This window comes from Mizuhopecten yessoensis, unplaced genomic scaffold, assembly GCF_002113885.1.
Source record: "Mizuhopecten yessoensis strain PY_sf001 unplaced genomic scaffold, ASM211388v2 scaffold9467, whole genome shotgun sequence".
Lineage (NCBI taxonomy): Eukaryota > Metazoa > Mollusca > Bivalvia > Pectinida > Pectinidae > Mizuhopecten > Mizuhopecten yessoensis.
In genome coordinates, this window is record NW_018408062.1 from 421,202 (window position 1) to 444,245 (window position 23,044).

General features: G+C 34.9%; 1 protein-coding gene across 1 annotated transcript in view; it reads left to right on the top strand.

Moving 5' to 3' along the window:
• LOC110458173 overlaps window positions 1-18,067 on the top strand; it is a 31,491-nt gene extending 13,424 nt beyond the window's left edge. The window contains exons 2-5 of the mRNA XM_021509773.1: window positions 2,092-2,139; window positions 2,682-2,897; window positions 8,663-9,133; window positions 17,023-18,067. Of these exons, the coding sequence (XP_021365448.1) occupies window positions 2,092-2,139; window positions 2,682-2,897; window positions 8,663-9,133; window positions 17,023-17,966 (1,679 nt within the window). The 3' untranslated portion in view covers window positions 17,967-18,067. The remainder of the gene's footprint in view (window positions 1-2,091; window positions 2,140-2,681; window positions 2,898-8,662; window positions 9,134-17,022) is intronic.
• The last annotated feature ends 4,977 nt before the right edge of the window (window positions 18,068-23,044 follow it).

Below are 23,044 nucleotides of genomic sequence, written 5' to 3' on the forward strand. Positions count from 1 at the left end.
GAAATGTCGTGCTCTTAATTAAACCCCCTGTCTTAGTAATGCCGAAATTAAATTAGAAAAAAATGAAAAAATGTCAATAGAAATTACAAGCATGCATGCGAAAGACAATTAATAACCCTTCACGTAAGGGAAGCAAAACCCGATGGACCCAATCAGCAAACTAGTCGACGTTATCACTTTTTTCCGCACAAAGTCCAATGTGGCATAAACACTGGCTTAAATTTTGATGAAGCAAAATCAGGCAGATTATTTGGATCCATGTAAGTTATCAATTTTATATTAATAAATATTTGATAATATTAATCCCCCAAGAAACTTGTTGTCGCTCTGTTGCTCTACGGTATATATCACTTTACCTATGTCGTTAATAGTTAATGCCTCACATTAAATAAACTGTATATGTTTATACGATATTGCCGTCATTTCTGTGGCACGAAGTTTTCCCTGACGTGTTGAAAATATCACAATATCGACAATACCTATATATGTGAAATTAGTGATTACTCCACCAAAATAGATGAAATAAGTGCCACAAAAAAGAGAAATTTCGTATTTAATACACCACATTTGACACACACCATGATGCCTTTTTGCTTGCCACTGTAATCTCCTTTGAGTAATGTAATGTTCGTTTACACACTTTTACTTATTAACCAGTGCTCTTCCAAATATTGAATTTCATAAATTTAGGGATCAATCAAAGTGTAGACCAATTTAATTTCCAAACTATTTTGCCCCTAGCATTACCAACGAGTCCTAGAAGGCTGATTGGGTGTATGACACAGTGTCATTGGTTTTGGTATAGTGTATCAATGACCATATTGTATATAATCCAGGTACATTATAGGTACAATCACTCGTGCCGATGTTACGTTCATCCTTTACTACATCACATTTAGCACCCGTCATCCTGTCTCTTGGAGTATGAAGGTCAAGGGCTATAAAAACAGCAAGTGTACAAAATATGATTTAGAAGGATATCGACCGGGAAAACAATATCGGTGAGGCACCTCTGTGGTTTGCTTTGTAATAAATACGAAAGATATCGGTGAGACACTGCTGTGTTGTTTATGATAGGCTATCATGATTACTTTATCACTAAGGCGAGGACTTAAACTTGCTGTCACACTGACTTCCATTTTTGTTAGAACGTTGTATTTGGTATTTGAGATCAAACTTGTGTATTAGTCTATAATGCTAAGAATGTTCCGAATTGCTGATAAACGATGATACATTTAGGTCTGGTTGATTTATTAACGGAACGCTTTGGCTTGATTGATTAATTGATGACATGTTTGGACCTGGATAGTTAACTGCTGATATGTTTGGACCTGGTTCATTAATTGATGATGTTTGGACCTGGCTAGTAAATGGATATGTTTGGACCTGGCTAGTGAATGGATGATATGTTTGGACCTGGCTAATTTATTGATGATGGTTGGACCTGGCTAATTAATTGGTGATATGTTTGGACCTGGCTAGTAAATTGATAATATGATTGGAACTGGATAGTGAACGGATGATATGTTTGGACCTGACTTGTGAATGGATGATATATTTAGACCCGGCTAAATATTTGATGATGTTTGGACCTGGCTAATTAATTGATGATATATTTGGACCTGGCTAGTAAATTGATAATATGTTTGGACCTGGCTAGTGAATGGATGATATGTTTGGACCTGGCTAATCTAGTGATGATATGTTTGGACCTGGTTGATAATTTAATGATACGGATTGACCAGGTTATCGCAAAAATGTATGTTTTGTTAACATTGAGGCTATTTCAGGAGAATTTTTCAAGAATATTCTGTTCATGATGTGGTTTATGGCTCATTACACCAAAATCATTCTTTCATTTAATAAGGCCATCAACTATTGTTGTTGGCTTTTTTTTTAGTTTTATTTGTCTTTGTTTATCCGCCTTTTGTCATTATATTTTTCATGCTATTTGCATGACCGATAACATTGCAAGCTTATTCTTGTAAACTGTATTAACAACTAAATTATACGCTCATGACACGGTCATCTGATAATAATATATGTCAGGAATAATTGCAATTGTGTCTGATGTTATGTTTTCTTTTCCAGCGGCACTCAGCTTCATGGCAACCATGTGGATGGTTTCTCTGACTAGAGGTAGGTACTATTTAAATATGGATGTTTTCACTCAGCATACGTACAAATTATTTGAATAATTGTTTTATCATTATATTAACAGTATTCACAAGAATGTGCAATCTGCATATTAAATTTTAAATGTACCTCGTACATTACTTCGGAAATGCATGTTACACGAAGAGTAGAGTATTCAAGTCCTATTATAGTTGCTATTGATTGTTCTTGAGTTCTGTGGATAATTATGACGTCATGTGTGTAAATCAAAATCTCTGTAAAGCTTGATGCATCCTTTCAGATTTTCATATCTTGGAAATAGTTCCGTTTTATTGCTTTGTTAATCTTACTAACTTCCTGCAATCCAAAATGAATGATGACATAGTTGAGTTTTAATGAAATGAAATAATGAAATGATCAGTGCAATGATTGCCTCAAAGATCCTACGTTTATGAACTACTGTCATGTTATAAAAACAACAAATCATGACCTTATAGCTATATTTGGCGTAAGGTCATTGTCGAAATTAATAAAATAATAATAAACGTTTTCTTACATGTTCGCAGTTAATTCCGACGACGTTAAGGAATATTACTACGCACCTCTTGCATACGGTTCGGCTAGTTCCGGTTGTAAGATGACACTTCAAGCGTACCCTAATGTCGCGGATGGAAAAGCATTATATATTACTATGGCGACCAGATACAACGAAACGTACACCGATGACACAAACCTAACCCTGGACTCTTCAAAGATGTACAAATCATCCATAATATCACACGGTAAGCAATTCAAGCTGGCACCAAACCATGTCAAAAGAACGTGGAGAAGTTGGTGTTAAGTATATGTACTTAGCTCGTAATATCTTTAAGCGGTCAGACACTCTAGTCCAATGGTGTAGCTACATCATCAAAGCTTGACAATCCTTGTCTATTTTATATGGTACATGTTGTAGTGTAGACTTTTGAGCAGATTTTCATTTTCGGTTTTATTGTCTTTTTCTCATGTTCATATCGTATGTTTATGCCGTACGTTCATATGTAGACTTGTCTGGAATGAATATGTTTGTGAGAATGACATCGTCATTGTCAATAACAAAACTGCGTTGTTTTTTTTTAATTTTGTCACTTTATTATGTCTCTGGAGACTGGAATATATGTTCCTTGATTCATTTTTTGCATTATTATATAAAATGTTTTATGTAAAAAATACTTTCATCTGGTATTATTTTACTCCGAAACAATAATATCGGCTTTACCTTAAACAGACGAAAGCAAAGCAAAATCTTAGGGGGTTAGCCTGCCCTCTAGGCATTGTGTTCTCCAAAGCTATAGATTTTGGAATGCAATTCCACATCTAGTCATCAAGGAAAGCCTCTAGACCTAATGGATTGCTATACTCATCGAACCCAACTATTATATGTGAAGAACTCTTTCCAGTCTGTAGGACAATCTCGTTACGTGTTTAGATTTTGTAGGTAGAGTTGATATAAGCCAGGTCAAAGGTTGCACTATGTCAAGGTCAGTAATTTCCTGTGTCAGGCTACTCATCAACACTTCTGATAACATATTTCATAAAGAAGAAAAAAATCAATGAAATCTGCGTCTGCTGATTCGAAACCTAAGACGGTATTGCATTGGATTAGATTAGTTCAGTCTGTCTCTTGGTCCATGAGATTCTAACCGGACAATTTTGTCATCTGTTAACCGGTAACTATTGCCTCATGGAAGGATGCTGCGTCAGACAGTCATTAAAAAGCGCAGGTGCCATTTGCCGCCAACATTGGATAGTTTGCAATTAGGGTTTTGTGGGAATGTCTGGCAAGTCACTGTTTATCCGCCGATGTCCTGTCACCATAGTTACTGGCGGAACGCAGTCGAGCTTCCTTATAAAGAAACCCACTGATGTTTCATAACGAGACAGGAATCCGGAACAGACTGTCTCTATTTGAGACAGCTGGTGAGACAAATACAAAATAATAATAAAAACAATAGTTGAGGTTCTTATATACTGCTTTATCACAACCTTGTGCATATGTCGTCTCAAAGCGGTTCATAAATTATAATCCGTGGTTATAGGCCCTTTACAACCAGCCAATATCTTGCTTAACACCCTGGGGAGCATACAGCTGGTGCTTCCATTTCGGCGCTCACAGCTAGCGTTCTATAATTCTAGCACTGCCCAACCACGTACTCATTTACAGCTGAGTAAACTGGAACAAGCGGAGTAAAGTATCTTGCTCAAAGATACAACACAGTGCCGTGTCGTGACTCGAACACGCAATCCCTCGGTCAAGAGCCCGGAGTCCTACCACAAGACTACCGTGCCTCCTAAACAGTTCAAATCAACTAACTTTGTATTTATTTTTAAATCACAACAAATGACTCTCATCGTCTGTCTGCTCTTTTCACATGCTCGGGTAAAACGTATCCTCGTACGAGTAAATGATCAACATTATCTACTGTCGACATGACGTTTAACATACTACACTGCCATGCTGTTTTACCTTAAGAAGCAATACGACTACGATATTTCTGTGGCATTTATTACGTCTGAACTTTGTCTTGGGCTTTTTCAGTTCTTATTGTTGTATTTTTATTAGGATATCTAAATTTGAAGATCTTAAATTCAAAACGAGTTTGGCAACAGTTAGAGTATTAATCATTCTATGTATAACTTAGTATTAGTATGAATAAATGACAATGACCATAGGGTTTTTTTAATATTGAAATAAATATTATATAAAATATTTTACGTTATTTTACCTAGATAACTACCAATTTTCGAAACTGTTGTGACATATATAAGTCAACCGATAAGATATAAACTGATGGTAAGGAAAGACAAATTAGTTTGTACGTTTCTATAGTGCATTCAAGAATAGATTGTTAAATATGGAATGTTATAAATTATTTTTATAACGTATTGCATAATCTTTCAGTAATATTCGTTTGCAACGCTACACATCTCTGTACTGAATTTCGTGTATACCAGCTGCTCCTAAATAAGGCTTTTATTTGTTAATTTCAGACCCTATGAGACGTATCAGCACAATTAAAATAAGGGGACATATTAACTTGTTTCCCCATGAAAAGATTGGTTGCATTTAGTGGTTTCTGCCATAACATTTGGTTTCGTTTCTTTATTTGCCCAAGTTCTCAAATTTATGGAACGTCCATCATCATCGTTTTCAATATTATCCACAAAATCGACAAATCATCATCATCATCATCATCATCATCATCATCATCATCATCATCATCATCATCATCATCATCATCATCATCATCATCATCATCATCATCATCGTCGTCGTCGTCGTCGTCGTCGTCGTCGTCGTCACCATCATCATCATCGCAATCGATTTTAAACTTAAACTTTATTCAGTTAAATTCAACGAATTTGTTAAAATAGCAAACAATTTCATTGAAAGAGGGTATGTCAGAAAGAAATGATAAAGAAAGGCATAATCACAATTTACACAATTTGTGAAATAAATATAGATCACATTATCACATTAATCTTGATCTTTTTTTAAAAAAAAGGGGGGGGGGGGAGGCAAAACAATTAAACAGACCATTTTAGAACACGGTATTAAAGACGCAATGGCGCAGTGTAAAAAAAATCAAAAAAATCTCAGACTTTGAAGGAAATGTCTGTCTAGAAAGGTGTTTGACAGACTAATTAGAACATATACGCTTTAAGAAGATAAAACAGTTATACGATTTTACACTCGCATTTTAACCAAAGCCTGAGCATTTTTTTATTTTATTTAACAGTTTTAAACTCTTTTGATATAGATGATGACCTTCCAAACAAACGTTCTGTTACCTTTTCACACTTTTGAATGATCTGATTATAAATATAACAATCTGTGAATGACCTTCTCATAGATATTATACAACTTCTGAAAACTTTATATCACTCGATGATAAGCGGATCCGAATGTAATTCAGAGATGATTACGGTATTGAGATAGTCCTAGTCCATGCCTAACTAACCGAGCCTAGAGCAGTGCCCCTGGCGTGGTATTAGACATCGTAACATCTGTGACTTTACTTGCGATGGTAATCGGATTATTCTAGGCCGTTATATAGAAATTACAAAAGATAGGCTAATATGTCATTGATATCAGGAACGCCTTCTCAGGGTCGTAGGCTTAGCCTACATTTCTAGCTTTGAGTTTGGCATTTAAAAACATGCTCTTCCATGTGTAATCTTTATGGTTTTGAATTTAGAATTATTTCTATTTTCAGCCTACATTCGATTGGTGAATGCCCGTAAAGTTAATTAACTAAATTAAGTTTTGATTTCTAAAAATACACTTCTGATTAGATGGTTTTGCATGCGTCTGGTGGTGTTAGTTTTAAATGTAATTCTTTTCCATTGTATAATTCATGGTTAATGCCTTAAATCCCAAATACTTAAGTAAGTGGCTCACACAGTTTTGTTAATCTAACTCTCGTTGAAAGAACAGTAAGTGGATATTGAAATCTTATCTTTCTATAAAATGCGCGTCCCAGACCGTACACGTGTTGTATTCTATCATTATTACGATAATATCTCTCTGACAACATTACCATCCTCACGATTTTTAACTTAACACCAATCCTGTTCATAAAATTCACATGCTACACCAATCCTGTTCATGAAATTCACCATTTTCACTTATTATAGGGCCGAATTTCTGAATATGCATATCCGTATTGGTCAATATCATGACACGTGGCCTATGATACATGTTTTTATCATTCTTATCACGATCTTGTTGCTAAGTAAGGTGTTATCATGACCTGACTTCAACGATGTCTTAAATTCGCAGTTGATCGACAACATTATTTGGATCTGACGGGTGACATAAAGACCGCTGTTATGAAATGCTTTTCCTTTTAAAACACGTGGTGTTCCCGTAAGCTTTGAGTTCGGTTTGAAGTTTTACTTATATTTTTTCATTATAACTTGTTTTGATGTAATCTCAGTTCCTATAGTGTTTCTCTCATTGATTTTGAATTCGAGAATGATAATGCCTGTTGTCGCCAAGGTATAGGTTTAATTGGCCTTTATTGTAAATTAATGACGCATCATAATATTTAACCTTGGCCCAGATGTACTAGCCAAAGAATAAAAACGAAAAGCATCTGGTGATGGTGTATTTGGATATTGACACTTTGTTGTTTGTTTTCTGCTTTTTTGTTTTCAAGTTTTCTGCAGACCGTATTTATATATCTGTACGTATTATCATATGTGTTTATATTGAAAGCTATAATGTTATTATATTGTTTCATTTTTTATTATAACGACAACAGCATAGGTTCAAAATCTACATCAATGTTTTGTAGATTTAATAACTAAAAACTTGTTCTTCAAGTCTTCTTATTTGCACATATTATTTTATTACTTCCATTCCAAACTGTATCTGATTTCCAAACATCAAACCAGTCTCGATAATCTACCTGTCACTGAATCATTAGTACCATGTCTTCAAGTGTCTAAGAGGACGTATTGGATCTTTAATATCATACAAACATAATGTCTATGCACTTCAGCTGCTTAAACATTCGGCTCCCTTTGCCAGAAAAAAGAACGCGAGTATACCAAACTGTAACCAAACTATAATTCTAACTCAAAATCGGTAAAACTAGGGGGAAATATAATAAAGGAATATTGTATATGGACACCCTTAAAGAGTGCAAGGAGAATAAGATCGGATTTCCCGGAGGAATAAGCGTCTTCTGCCGCATCGACGACATCCGTCATATAGTCGAATCCAAATAATGCCCTTTCATCGATAACACCAGTTATGACCATAAAACCCAGAAGGCACTCAATAACAAAATATCATATTACCTTGCAAGATCCTGATGGCAACCATCAACTTGTCCTAAGTCTTTATCTACCTGCATCAACCCTAACCCTAACCCTAACCATTTCTCTTCCTTTTCCAAGAACCATGCCAACTTCATTGGTAGACTCCTTGACTACCTTTTTTGTTACAGTAGGAGCCGGGTATTTGACAGCGATGTCAGGCATACCTCTGATAAATGTCTGATGCATATCCTGTGATAGATATTACCGTTTTTGGTCGTTTCCTTTCTATATTTTTTGGTGTAATTCTTTCTGGTCCGCGGGGCTACTGTCTTATTTGATTCTCACAGTCCGTTGTGATTTACTTTTACAACATTTGCCTTGTAATGGGTTCTGTTCCAGACTAAAGTACATAGCCTAAATCACTGTTATAGACAGGCGGCAAGTTTATTCGATATTGAGTTTTTAAACCCCGGCTTACTCGGTCAATGGCGTTTCCTAGCATCATTTATCTATCGCCTCATAGAATTATTTTATATATATTAAATTAAAGCCCGATTTTAGATAAACCTTCAATGTGTTTGTACAGTACACTAGGAACTAGCGGTATATGACAAACAAATGTTGTCTGTTCTTTTGTTTGTTTCGTCCTGATGTACTATTGATATTGACATATTAAGATATTAACCCATGCGTAAACAGTAGACAGATTAATATACAAACTCTTCATTATTTTTTTCAGTTCACCAATTCACATCAGACGCTCGCCCAAATATGCAGATATTGTCAGACAAAGGTGACCCCATGTATATCCCCTCATCACATCAACAGGCGACAGATTATTTACTTCTGCTGGACGACGCCAGTCAACATGGAGGACAAGCAGTATATGTGGTCGGCATGAACGACAACACGACAGTCAATGTATATATGAATACTAACGTCTCTTCACATGCTTCTACGGAGATGGTCGCTTCTATGCAAATCAACAATTATGATACAGTATTGTTGAACTCTACATATACTGTAGACGGTGTCCGACTGAATAGCAGTCTGTGCTTTGGTATTGTTGTGATGTCAGGGGATGTTTGGAACCAATGCAATTTCAGTACAGATTCTACGTGGGAACGGCTTCCATCCACAACCTTTATGGGTCGAGAGTTCCATATCATGTCTCCGTCAAACCAGACTGTCCACATTTGTAAATTTATAGGTGAGTTAAAGCAATATTCAGAGAAAAAAAAATTTATATGATCAAATTTTGCCCAGTTAAATAAGAATTAGGGCGATATTTGCATGCAGATTTGTAAATTATCTTGTAGGGGATGGCAAACAACGAGGGATACAATGTAGCTGTTTTATCGTGTTTTGCATATGTACCGTAAAACATTTTCAATCAAGCAAGAAACACAATATCCTCAACCTAAACCCCCTCACTTCAACCCAACCGCCTATCTAACCCGCACACCCACCCACACCCCTGTCAAACATTCTTTATATTCATGAGGGTTTAGCTTCCAAGCCGTAGTTATATTTGCGTTCTTCGTCGGCTTGGCCAGTCTACAGCCATGAACAATCAGTATGATTAAAACCTCCTCCGTGTACATTTGTATCATATTTTTCTTTATGAAATTTTACGCGATGCGTGACATGGCAATCTTTATACAGCATCGTTATTTTCGCCACATATTCACTTCTACCACAATCATAATAATAATAATATATATTTTAGACTGCAAACCCACAAAAAGGTCAAGTCAAGCATGTCATGTTTTAATTATTGTTGCTCAATACAGTACAAGCGTATACAGAAGATTTACATATGAATATGTATACATGAATATTTACATATGAATTGATCTGAGAACCGGTATTGAATACTTATAGATTTTTTACGTTTATGAAGGTCCTCATCTTCATCTAAAGTATGCTGTTATCTATTCATTTAACACCCGAGTAGGCGAAGTGATGTAGATGAGCGGTCCTTGTTTCCTTTGAAGTGCTCTAATACCGTTCCGATACTTTCATCATTCTATCTTAAACGTAGCACCATGTGAACTAATCTGATTGTATTAATGGTTGTCAGTGAATATTACCCAAACATTATGTCAATCCCGTTACTGACGCGTAAATCAATACACTTAGTCGAGCGTAAATGTGTCCAAACCAAGTCTTAAACGCGGCGCAAGCATACCACTACCTTAAGGTAAAAACATGTGTCACATTGTCACTAAACAAGGATCGTAATGCAATGGTTCCATATACAAAAACAGGAACTGACAACAGAACATGTTTATCTTAATAATTTAAAATTTAAATTAGAATTTTATTTAGATCTTAGACTCTAAGGGGAAACAGAACACGTTTATTTTCGCAGTTATCTTCAGTAACCGATTTGTTACATGTCCAGGCGCTTCTTTAAACGCTCGGCTTACTACAGCTAACCTGAATGTTTCCTTACATTTTGATGATATGACACATACGGAGTATCAAATTACGTATAATGACTGAAATAAAATAATAGGGAAACTATCTTTACATATCTTTGGAGGAATTACTTCCCCTTTATATATCTGAAATGTAAATGTCTTAAATATGTCAATAGTATGTTAACAAATGGGTGTTGCTCTAGGGACAGGACTTTAATACGTAATGCCTGATGTCCAACCCTGTTTACCTTTTTTGTCAATAGCATATGTTGAAATAGAAATAGAAGTTAATTTGGTATTCAGAACAGAATTATAGCATTGACTTTTTAGTTCTATTAAGGGGTTATTTTTGGTTAAATATTCGGAAATATGCAAAGTAATTTAAACACAATTACGCCAACACTTCTTTAATTACTTGCAGGGTGCGCAAATTATTACTTTTCGCTACAATCTCTATTTAAGTAGAATGTCCTTCCAGAAAGAAAAGACCAGCAAATCCAATTCCACTAAATTACTGTTATATTGATCAAATGAAAACATCACTTCTACCCCAATAGCCTCTATTTAACATCTCTAAGGCAATTTATTAAATAGAACGCATGCTAATTAAAATGAAATCTTAATTAACCGGTTGATAGAAATCTTTCTATATTTTGAATGGTTAAACATCTTACTAATAGAATGTTCGCAGAATTCAACCAATATCAAAACATTTAAATTTTGATAACAGGAAAATAGAGAATTAGAGCGGCAAATGCCATTGCAGTCTGAATCGTCGTTTGTCATGAAACTGTGTTAAACAGAAATGCCTTAATTCGCGATAACGTTTTATAATGTGAATCGAATTCTCGCCAGTAAATTTTGAAAAGAAAAAATCAGTAGTAAGTTAGATCAGTGATGAGCCCCTGTATAACGAATGAGTTCGTCCCGTTTCAAATGGCAAACGTGTGTTTAAGAAAAGCTATCTAGATTATACTTGTTAAAATTATATTATGTAAGGTTGTAAGTCGGGATTCCCTGTGACGCTACTGCTGAAATCTTTACGTTGTTTTATCACAAACACGTTTTCCATGAAAGAATGAATAAGTGAAACTGAGAAAAGATCACATCCAATAAACAAAATGCCAATATTTTAATTGAAAACACAATAAAACAAACCAAAGAAAACGCCCAAACCACAGGAACCCAAACAGACGTTGTGTTCCTAAATTCTGTCAAACTATGTGGTGTGATTAAGTTATATTGGCTGACAGAAAGAAGACGCGATCGTGTAGCCAGAACAGATGTGTATTGATTTCGATCTCACAGAACTGTATCCGGATAACGCCTCCAAACCCTCTAGCTTGATTACATCACCGTGTTTTAGCTTAATCATAGCACCTTATTTGAGATAAGGCTTAACCAAGGACAAAACATATTCCTAAGTAAAAAATCTTTATTATTGGATAAATAAATTGACGTTTTTTTATTTATTGGGATGGTTTTGGCGATTCGTATTCAATCAGTATTAAAGTTAATGAATTTGATATTTGTTTGCAAAACCCAAATAATCCGCTCAGGAAGCATAGCCCATAAGGGATCATGTCAGCATCCTGACGGCAAAACCCTGTAATTGCTGCTTCTAACTGAATATGTTCCAATTTCATTGCGAGATGAAGTCGATTCCACTATTGTTACGATAGCTATTTTAATTTCTGTATTTATTTTTTAAGTTAAAGAATAATGTGGACTGTTTTCAGTTGATAATCATGTATGGGTTTTAAAACAGAAGAAACTAAATAAATCCTCAATAATTAACACACACAAAAAAAAACACAAAAAAACACAGGGACAAAAGTTGCCTGGGTAGGATAAATATCCCCTGTGCATATCTAGTGTTCCGTCTACATATGTATAGCGTCTATGATCTAATATGCACTACATATGTATAGCGTCTATGATCTAATATGCACTACATATGTATAGCGTCTATGATCTAATATGCACTACATATGTATAGCGTCTATGATCTAATATGCACTACATATGTATAGCGTCTATGATCTAATATGCACTACATATGTATAGCGTCTATGATCTAATATGCACTACATATGTATAGCGTCTATGATCTAATATGCACTACATATGTATAGCGTCTATGATCTAATATGCACTACATATGTATAGCGTCTATGATCTAATATGCACTACATATGTATAGCGTCTATGATCTAATATGCACTACATATGTATAGCGTCTATGATCTAATATGCACTACATATGTATAGCGTCTATGATCTAAGATGCACTACATATGTATAGCGTCTATGATCTAAGATGCACTACATATGTATAGCGTCTATGATCTAATATGCACTACATATGTATAGCGTCTATGATCTAATATGCACTACATTTGTATAGCGTCTATGATCTAAGATGCACTACATATGTATAGCGTCTATGATCTAATATGCACTACATATGTATAGCGTCTATGATCTAATATGCACTACATATGTATAGCGTCTATGATCTAAGATGCACTACATATGTATAGCGTCTATGATCTAAGATGCACTACATATGTATAGCGTCTATGATCTAATATGCACTACATATGTATAGCGTCTATGATCTAATATGCACTACATATGTATAGCGTCTATGATCTAAGATGCACTACATATGTATAGCGTCTATGATCTAAGATGCACTACATATGTATAGCGTCTATGATCTAAGATGCAGATGAAAACGTTTTTAATTACCACAGACACTACGATATCATAGTTACAATGTAACTGTCTTCTCATGATGATGACTTTTACTTAAGGTCATGATGAGGTTAAAGGTTGTTATTCTAACCTGAATTCAATTGATCACACAATTGATCGGTAACGGTTCGAGAGAGAGAAATTATTCTATAGACCGGTAATGGAAAAACAGTGATTTGTTGGTACATTTTCTTCGTATAGTTTACAAACGTTACACTGTATAGAAAAAAGCACTATTGATTGACTCGCTCTTGACTTATTCTATTCATTTAGCCATGGCTATAATAAAGACTTTTTCAATACTATCCTAATATGCTAAGCATCAAGTCAATGTAAAACTTTAGAGTAACCTTATATGCGTAATGTGTAGTTTTCCACATAATCCAGTAATGCCCACTACTCATATCCATTTCAAACAGAGGTACTTAATAAAACAAACGATAGAGGTTCCGCTATGTCATGGCCTGTAGACTGTTACCAGACTACTATAATTGATTTGATAAAAATCGCTACAACGTTTGAATAAATAGCAAAGTGTCTTTCAACAAACTGTCTTCAGTGATTAGATATCGGAAAATCCTGAAATACAACCTATTTTCAAAAGAACTGGTAATATGTTACTTGTTGTGTCGCTTGTGATGATGCTTCCTAGAAAGGCAGATCGTAATTACCTATTGGCTACATGCAATGAGTATATATAGTTTTAATAGGGTAGGTTAGCCGAGTTAGGTAATGTCTTTGTCATGTTAATTGATATTTTTACTGTTTAAATGACCATTGCGATGTGGTATTCTTTACTGTACAATCGATGTAAATACAATGTTTTTCAACGCATTTCGTCTCTTTTTACACTGCAACATTACTTGGATTTTTAATATTCTTAAACTGAATATAATGTTAATGTTTTTTTTTGTTTTTTTTCTGTTTTTGTTTTGTTTTACGCAAATGCCCGAATCAATTGTAAAGTGACAAAATTTTAATGAACATTCTACACTGATTTCCTATCGTTTTGCGGAGTCGGCTTTGACTTTTTGAAGGCTGTTCCTCCTATGGTTTAATTAAACCTTCTTATCTATTAATTGCATTTACGTAATTAGTTTTCAAAACACATCGCATAAAAGGCTAATCCTAAAAGAACTCTTACACAAATTACCCATCGTAATTGGATTTTGTGAGATTTCCTTGATCTTTTGAAAAGAATAATGATGTTGCCAATTTACGTACTGAATGTAATCAAAAATATTTCTGGCACATGTAATCAAAATTCAATCTTTAATTGCTTAAAAGACATGTTTTATGTGAATGACGAGGATAAAATAGATCCAAAAGAAGGTAGAGTGTAATCGTCTAATTACCACTATAAGGAATAGGCATCGTCAGCTCAATAGTGTCATTACTGGAGTGAATGCCGCAACCAATATGATGTTAATGGTTGAAATACCGTATATCCTTAACACATTGTAGCTCTACGTGTATCTACGTGTTAACACATTGTAGCTCTACTTGTATCTACGTGTTAAAACATTGTAGCTCTATGTATATCTACGTGTTAACACATTGTAGCTCTACGTGTATCTACGTGTTAACACATTGTAGCTCTACTTGTACAGTGTATCCATGTTAAAATGTATAGCAGTTTGTGTCCTTGAAATATTTCGTAACAATTACTGAAATGAATCCCTATCCGTGGTGAAGACATTTAATATCATGGTTGATATGTTTTATATTCATGGCTGACTTATATTATTCTAAATATCTATAAAATCCTTTATATCTGTGTTTGAAACATTGGATATCCATCTAAGAAGTACATAATAGCCATGGTTGATTTAATATCATGTTTAATATGTTTTATAACAAAGGCAGACATTAATCATGCTAAATATTAAGGAATGAAATATCCGAAATTCACCTAGGCATTACAAAATTTCCATTGTTGATTTCAAAATGTCCATGATTGACTTAATGATATCCGAGAAAGAATGCATTGTATCCATGGTACAAATACTTGATATCCATGATTGAGACATTATAAAGCATAATTTAACAATTGTTGTGTCGATACGTCATTAAAACTATCAAGGGAATACCGAAATGTAGCATACAAATAAAAGCAAAACAAGCTGGCCATGTTTAACGGTCAACTGTAAGGCATGTTTGACACATCTCAATAAAAATCTTTGTATGCAACTTTTATCTAGATATTATTAAAACCATGACTTCTTCAAATGACAAATTTCTGGTACCATGGTATCACCTTTTTCGTTCATTTTTATCATCAACACGAGATAATTTAAAAAGGTTTTGGAGTACTCTCATGTGGAAAGCATATAGTAGCCTCCGGACTGTATGTAATCCTCGTTAAATAAAATCATAATTAGAGACACTACAATATCATTTTTGAAAATCGGTTCATGATGATGACCTTAATATCGGGTCATGATGATGACCTTAATATCGGGCCATAATGATGACCTTAATATCGGGTCATGATGATGACCTTAATACCGGGTCATGATGATGACCCTAATATCGAGTCTTGACGATGACCTTAATATCAGGTCTTGATCAACTTACATTGCTCTAAACAATCTCCTGCCTTAACCCCGCTTTTGTAACTTTGTCGGTCAGCAATGAACATCTATCACAAAAATCGTACTATTTAGAGCCAGACCGTGATTATAATATCATATCCTTGACTGACTGATGCTGTTATTATTTATTTCGATTACATAAACATAACGTACAATTAAAAGCATTGATAAATATTGAATAAAGTAGACCTGACAACACAAACTTGCGTGTTCCAGGGAATCATTCAAACATTATGTTAATACGAGACTAAGTAATCTTACCTACTGGAGGGTTTGACACAGGTGTCTGGAAATTTGCAATTTGAGATAAATTCCATTCAACATCATAAATATCAGGAATGAATATGAATATGAAAGCACACAACTGTCCCTGATAGATTTACCTTCTTCGCTAACATTGAAAGGTTATCAGGATTACATTTTTTTTATACTATAAAAATTCAGTGTTGATGACTTTCACAATTTAGATTTGTTCAACACAAAGGCATTTCCACAAAAACATTGTGCCTGATTTTGTTTCATTTTATCCCATAATGAAACATTCAAATATTTTCGTCCTGTGTGTTTTCCAGGAAAAACAGCGTCTGTGACTCTACACTGACACACAGTTAGAACATAGTCACTCTAATTTTAATGGCATTGTCAACGTTTTGTAATATCAATTATACACGTCTGGCAAATTATGTGGTACCGGATTCAAATCAGTCTTAATCTACCAAAACCTCAGCTTAAACATTTAAAAAAAAAATCAGAACCTGTCAGTCTGAACACGACCGTATATTGTTATTTGGATTATGTAATTCAGCCAGATATTGTTATTTTGGTGACGAAATCGGACACCAGTTTCTGATGAAATGAATTATTTAGATGTGCTATCTATTACTGATCAGAGGAAGTCTGTGTCACGGCATCAGGAGAAGTGATTCGAAACTCAAACAGATGTATTGATTTTTTGATCACCAACTTTTGCATCTCAGTTAGCATTAAGTACAAGACGAAGCTTATTTGTAATTCAAAAGGAATCGGCTTAAAATAACTGCATTCAAAATTAGATTAATTGAATCAAATGATAGTAAAACAGCAATCCCTACGATGTCAATGTATATTGGTATCACCATTTGATATCTCAGTTTGTATTTGTAGATTGATATCTTAGTTTGTAAATGTAGACTGATATCTTAGTTTGTAAATTTAAATTGATATTTAAGTTTGTAGCTGCGGATCGGTATTTCTGTTTGAAAATATCCTTCTTTATTCTGATCCATTGTACAGGTAAAACATTGTATCGCTACGTACATGCTTTTATATATATTTTTCAGGTTCACAGAGAGGAAATCTGTCAATTTACAAAGACGGAAATTCCACTGTTTACGACACGTTACCATATACGTCACTGACAGTGAACTTGACAGGTCAACCGGAAGTCGTTGTGTCGTCTGCTGAACCAATTCAAACGCTTTGTACGACGTGGGTGCAGCAGCAAACGTCACACGAGCAACAGGTGTACCGGAATCAGTATTTACCACTTCCGGTAGACCTCATGTCAGGTTGTAATGTTGCTATTGTCCAAAACTGCGAAAATAAAACCTGTATTCTTGCCATGAGCGCGAGCACAACGGAAGCTTTAGATATCCGACAATCGAGTGAGAAATCAAAATCTACTGTCTTGTGTGTTCGGACTAGTGTACTTGGAGACCGCAAATACCAAATATGGGACTTATGGAATCTAACCGACGGTGTGTATGTACTGGAAACACAGGATAGCGCCCCTCTCATGGTGTTCATTCTGGACCTATTTTCCGGGCGCTTCTTTCCACTTGAACGTTCAACTTGTAACGCATCAATAGACTCACAATCAATCCAAGGCACATCTGGGAACAAACCTGTTTCGAATGCTGCCATACATTCCGCTCAGTCATTAGCTGCAAATGTAACAGGAGAACCAAGCGTCTCCTTACTTAGCAATACAACGGAAGTCAATTCCAACGGCACGTCCAACTCTAGCTCAATCAACACTACACCAGTGGCATCAACCGTGAAAACAACAACAAAACACGTGGTAGTTGTATCACAATATTCATTCATGTATGACGGAGTTTCAGATGACGACAGAATTCTTAATGAGTATATGATAGCTGTTATTGTTTCTCTCGGGACGGCCATTTTTGCTGTCATCGCATTCCTTTCTACTTTTCTATTATTAGAAGTTCTCTCCAGGAGGAGACAACTTGGAAACAGCAAAATCAGACCAATGGTCTCTTAGACACGTCTACACATATAGTTACTTTGTCTTCAGCAACGTTTTCATGTTACTTCTTGTTTTTGTTGGTATCTTAATTATGAATCAAATAAATCTATTTTTACAACTTCCATTGCATTGTGGTTTCACACATGAATTTCTGGAGACAATTGACCTGCGGAGTAATTTCATGGGTTCATCAAAACTCACAACATGATTTCGTTCTTGATCTTATATATTGTTCCCTTTTCTCCTCTGACTGTTATTAAGTCTTCATGTCTATATCTAATCAGAAAGACTACTGCTCGTCGTTAATATACATGGCTAAATCAAGGTGCTGGGTAGAACTACAAAAGATACACCCACGTGCATGACTTGTACATTTTATCTGGATAAAGTCAAAAGAGTGTCGGAATTCTGCCTTTAGAAAGAGAAATCGGAATCCTGACATACCTAGGTTCATCACTATTAAGCATTTATTTTGCATGCCTATTTTCATGTAACAACAGCACTTTTCTCTCGCCCCTAAACCTCAATTTATTTGATGCAACAATACATGTATCTCTATTATTTTATTGTACTAATCAACCTCAGTTATTTACCTATAACTTTTATATTCTGAATTCTGAATTCCTAATAGCTAGGATCGTGTGTCCACAGATTACGGAGCCTTTCATAGAGGCATTGGAGAATGTCATTTATTGACATGTCATTACCTAAACACCGTAACCTGACACAGCACAACCCGGTCACATTACTCTTACACTACATTGTCGTTAGGGTTTGTATAATCTAGGAATAGGGAAATATGCCAAAAGTCTTAAGTTCTGGCATGTTTCAATAGGGGAGGCAGATCAAGTTTCGAGCTTGGTTCCTCCAGGAGAGAAATGCCCTAATCTACGGGGGATGAGGATTCATGTCAGTCAACGACCAAACAGTGGGATACTGTAGATGTATTCCTTCCTCGAGTATGTAGAGGTAAACTAATCAAGAATATTTTGAGAAAGAGAGTGGCTGAAAACAATGGTATATCATAGGTAATTATGCGAAATGAAGTATTTACTGACGCTTCACAGTGAGGCGAGGTCAGTTTTGGCAGAAGATATTTCTGCGTTTCTAAAGGAGACAATTAAATGTTGTCACGGTCTGATCACATTGCGTTAACTAGGCCTCTTCTAAATTGTCGAAAATGTGTACGAATTATATTTTACAACTTATATCTGTGCTACAATTCCGTCTTTGCGTTTTGCAGAGTTATCTGCTCTTGTGAGCAGGTATTGATTGTTACGTCATTTGTTTGTGAAAGTAACGTCATCAATTTTGAGAAAACGACGTAATTTTCACATACAAACCAATGACGTAACAATCAATACCTACTCACAAAAGAAGATAACTCTGCAATACGCAAAGACGGAATAGAACTGCTGGAAACAGAATCTATGCGCACAATGAGAGGAAGAGATGAATTATCCAGAAGACATAATACCCACATGACTATAGGGTATCCTCTACTAAAGAACAAGATCCTGCACTAACGCAATAAAGTCATTGAAATTTTCAAAGTTAAAGGATTTGTGCAAGAAAGGCAACGTAACTATTTCTTTAACATTCCTTCAGATTACAATGTAGTTCTACGTTTAAAGATGGACGTAACACACACATTGCCGATTGCAAATTTACAACATTTGTATTGATTGTTACGTCATTTGATTGTGAGAGTAACGTTATAAATTCTTGAGAAAACGACGTAATTGTCTCACACAAACCAATGACGTAACAATCAATACCTGCTCACAAGAGAAGAGAACTCTGCAATACGAAAAGACGGAATATCAACGACAAAGTATATGCCAACACACTATATGGTGGTGTATGTCTCAACGACAGAATTATGACGTGTCTGTTTCAACAATAGGCTTCTTAACGGGTCTATCCGAGAAAGGCTACAAGTATGTATACAGCGAATGTGTCTGAACAACAGACTGTATGCTGTGTCTGTATATAAACCACTACTCATATAGCTGATTACTGACAGTTTATACTGATAATCGATCCCAGGTGACAGGTCGCCATAGGTTAGACCGGTATTCTATAGTATAGAATCGGCTGTCGAGTGCCATAGAGGTAGGCTCAACGTATGATTTCATCGGCCTCTACATAGAGGATGAACTATATTTATCTTGATGACAAAGCATCACCTGTCAATATTATATTTGCATTCAATGACCCATCGACTTTTGTCTTCATGCATTGAATTGTAAACTTGCATATGTTTACTGAAATGACGGAGATTCAAATATTAAATCATTATATTTTTTATCATTTTATGGTATTATTCAAGAATGCCATAAATGAAATTCTGTTGTTCAGTTGTAATCCCTAATACATAAATAGGTTTTAGATGAAACGTCAATCTAAATGTGTGATTAAGCAAATGGTTTTTAGCAGAAGGGCAAAGTTTGACATCTTTTGAATCAAAAGAGTTTTATTATAATATATATTATTATTTTTAAAACAAATCATATAAATAATTAAATGTATTACCCAAATGTATCTTTTAAGAAATTATACGTAAAAATTCAAGCTGGGCTTCAATAATAGATGTTTTTGTAATAACAAAAGTACAAAGCAGCTCGGGTTGAACTTCCGGTTCAACACGTGCTCTTCCAAGCACCCATTGTATTAAATAAGATCACGGTATGACCTGTGTGACATGGAACTAACAAGAACAACGGAGTGTATTGTGCAGAGGACAATTCAATTGGATTTAAAACACAGGGAAAATATTCCAAAGCATTACCCGCAGACAAATGTTACCATCAAATTACGTCACAGAACAGACTGGATACTGCACCATTAAGGACAAATACATACTTTTTCAACATATTTTTATTACCAAACAAAAATGATCTCCAACATACAATGAAGAAATCAAAATAACTACAAAAATTCAACACTGGTTGAAAATATAACATAACATTGGCCAGGCAGCACACCTTCTTATAAACATGAACTATTGTAAATGTGCCACCAAATTATCGCACCGGTCAAATCGAAAATTACATGTAGAAACAATACGAAAGGACAAGAAAAGGATCTAAGGGAACACCAAGTCCAATTTCACAGCACTATTGTCTTATTACAGACATTGGTGATTTTAACAAGACACAAAGCAAATGAAGTTTTTTTAATCATATAGTATCAAGATAACCTTCACTCGCTATCTAAGCCAACAAAAATGTCTGACGGCGCACTGTCAGTAAACAAGTTATGCTCTGTTTGAAGATAACACAACGATTACTTTCTTTCTAAAATCCTTTAATATCCGCTTAGATTGCCGGCTTCCCAGTTGTGTTATGTCGAACAAAACAAAAACAATTCTAATGAAAAAATTAAGATCTTTCAACGTAGAATGTCAGATGATAGAGATGCTAGGAAATATGATTGTGCAAAATGTTAAAGACCAGAACCAGAGAAGAGAGCTACATAGTCTGGTTTACTATATATAGCTATGTAACGATAGAGCAGATGTTATTCTGCGAGAAAGCACATTCCAAAACAAGCAGATAGCCATTATCATGCACGCAAGACAGCAGCCATTAACAACTATTTTTAGAATATTCTAAAACGATGTCAATGATTAATGGTTGTTTATGACTACGGGATGGCGAGTACCCCGTCCGTGCAGGAAATACCTTGGGACACGATTTGACTCAAATGACATTTATATTGATCTCTTTAGTGTGCTTGTGTCTGTGAAATTGTTCGGCTGTAGATTATTGCAGGATATTGCATTCAGCGTCTAGTTATGTCTTCATTTTCATATATGCTGAATCATGGTCGACTTTAGAATTTCAATCACTAAATAGAAGGAGACGTTTTCTGTTGACAACATTTTTCTCATAAATGTTGTATATTAATATCATTTGAAACAAAAATACGTACATTTATGCCTCTCCACTCATATTAAATATCAAGTTATATCTGCTGATAACGATTCGCAAGATGGCTGCCTTATGAACAAAGGGACGCGACCCTAAGGTCACCTTGACCAATTAGGGGCCATTATCCTGATTTACGTCATCAGCAGCCAATCACTAACCTTCAATATTTTCAGAAACTATTAAGGTGTCTTGTTCCATAATATTGTAATATTAATGTTGCTAACTTATAATAACCCTCACAAATTAATAGCAGTTTAGATAATTTTTTCAAACTTGTTATGGTGTTATGAGCATAAATTAAGCTTATTGCTTAGTTGCCTTTTATCATCACGACATTTAGTTTTTACCACATCATTTAAATATAGAACTAATATATAGTTATCTAGGTAGGGCCATGTAGAGAGAGTTAAATGAATGATGACATTATCAGGAAACATTTCAGTTGACCCTTTAAACCGTTATAAACGCTATCTCGGTGTTAGCAACGTTATCAATAAATGGTCATTATTGGTTATATGTGTGGTAAGTAAGTATGGAGTATCACCGAAAACCATGTATGTTGTCACCAATACAATGTATGTTGTCACCAATACAATGTAAAGTATCAAAACGCAACGTGTATCATTACCGATACAATACATACTATCACGACACAATGTATGTTGTCACTAATACAATGGAAAGCATCAATCGCAATGTTTATCATTACCGATACAATACATACTATCACGACACAATGTATGTTGACACCAATATAATGTAAAGTATCAAAACGAATGTTTATCATAACCGATACAATACATACTACCACAACACAATGTATGTCGTCGCCAATACAATGTAAAGTATCAAAACGAATGTTTATCATTACCGGTACAATACATACTATCCAAATACAATGAATGTTGTCACCAATACAATGTAAAAGTTCAAATTGCAATTTTTATCATTACCGATACAATACATACTATCACAATACAATGTATGTTTTCACCAATACAATGTAAAGTATCAAAACGAATGTTTATCATTACCGATACAATACATACTATCACGACACAATGTATGTTGTCACCAATATAATGTAAAGTATCAAAACGAATGTTTATCATTACCGATACAATACATACTATCACAATACAATGTATGTTTTCACCA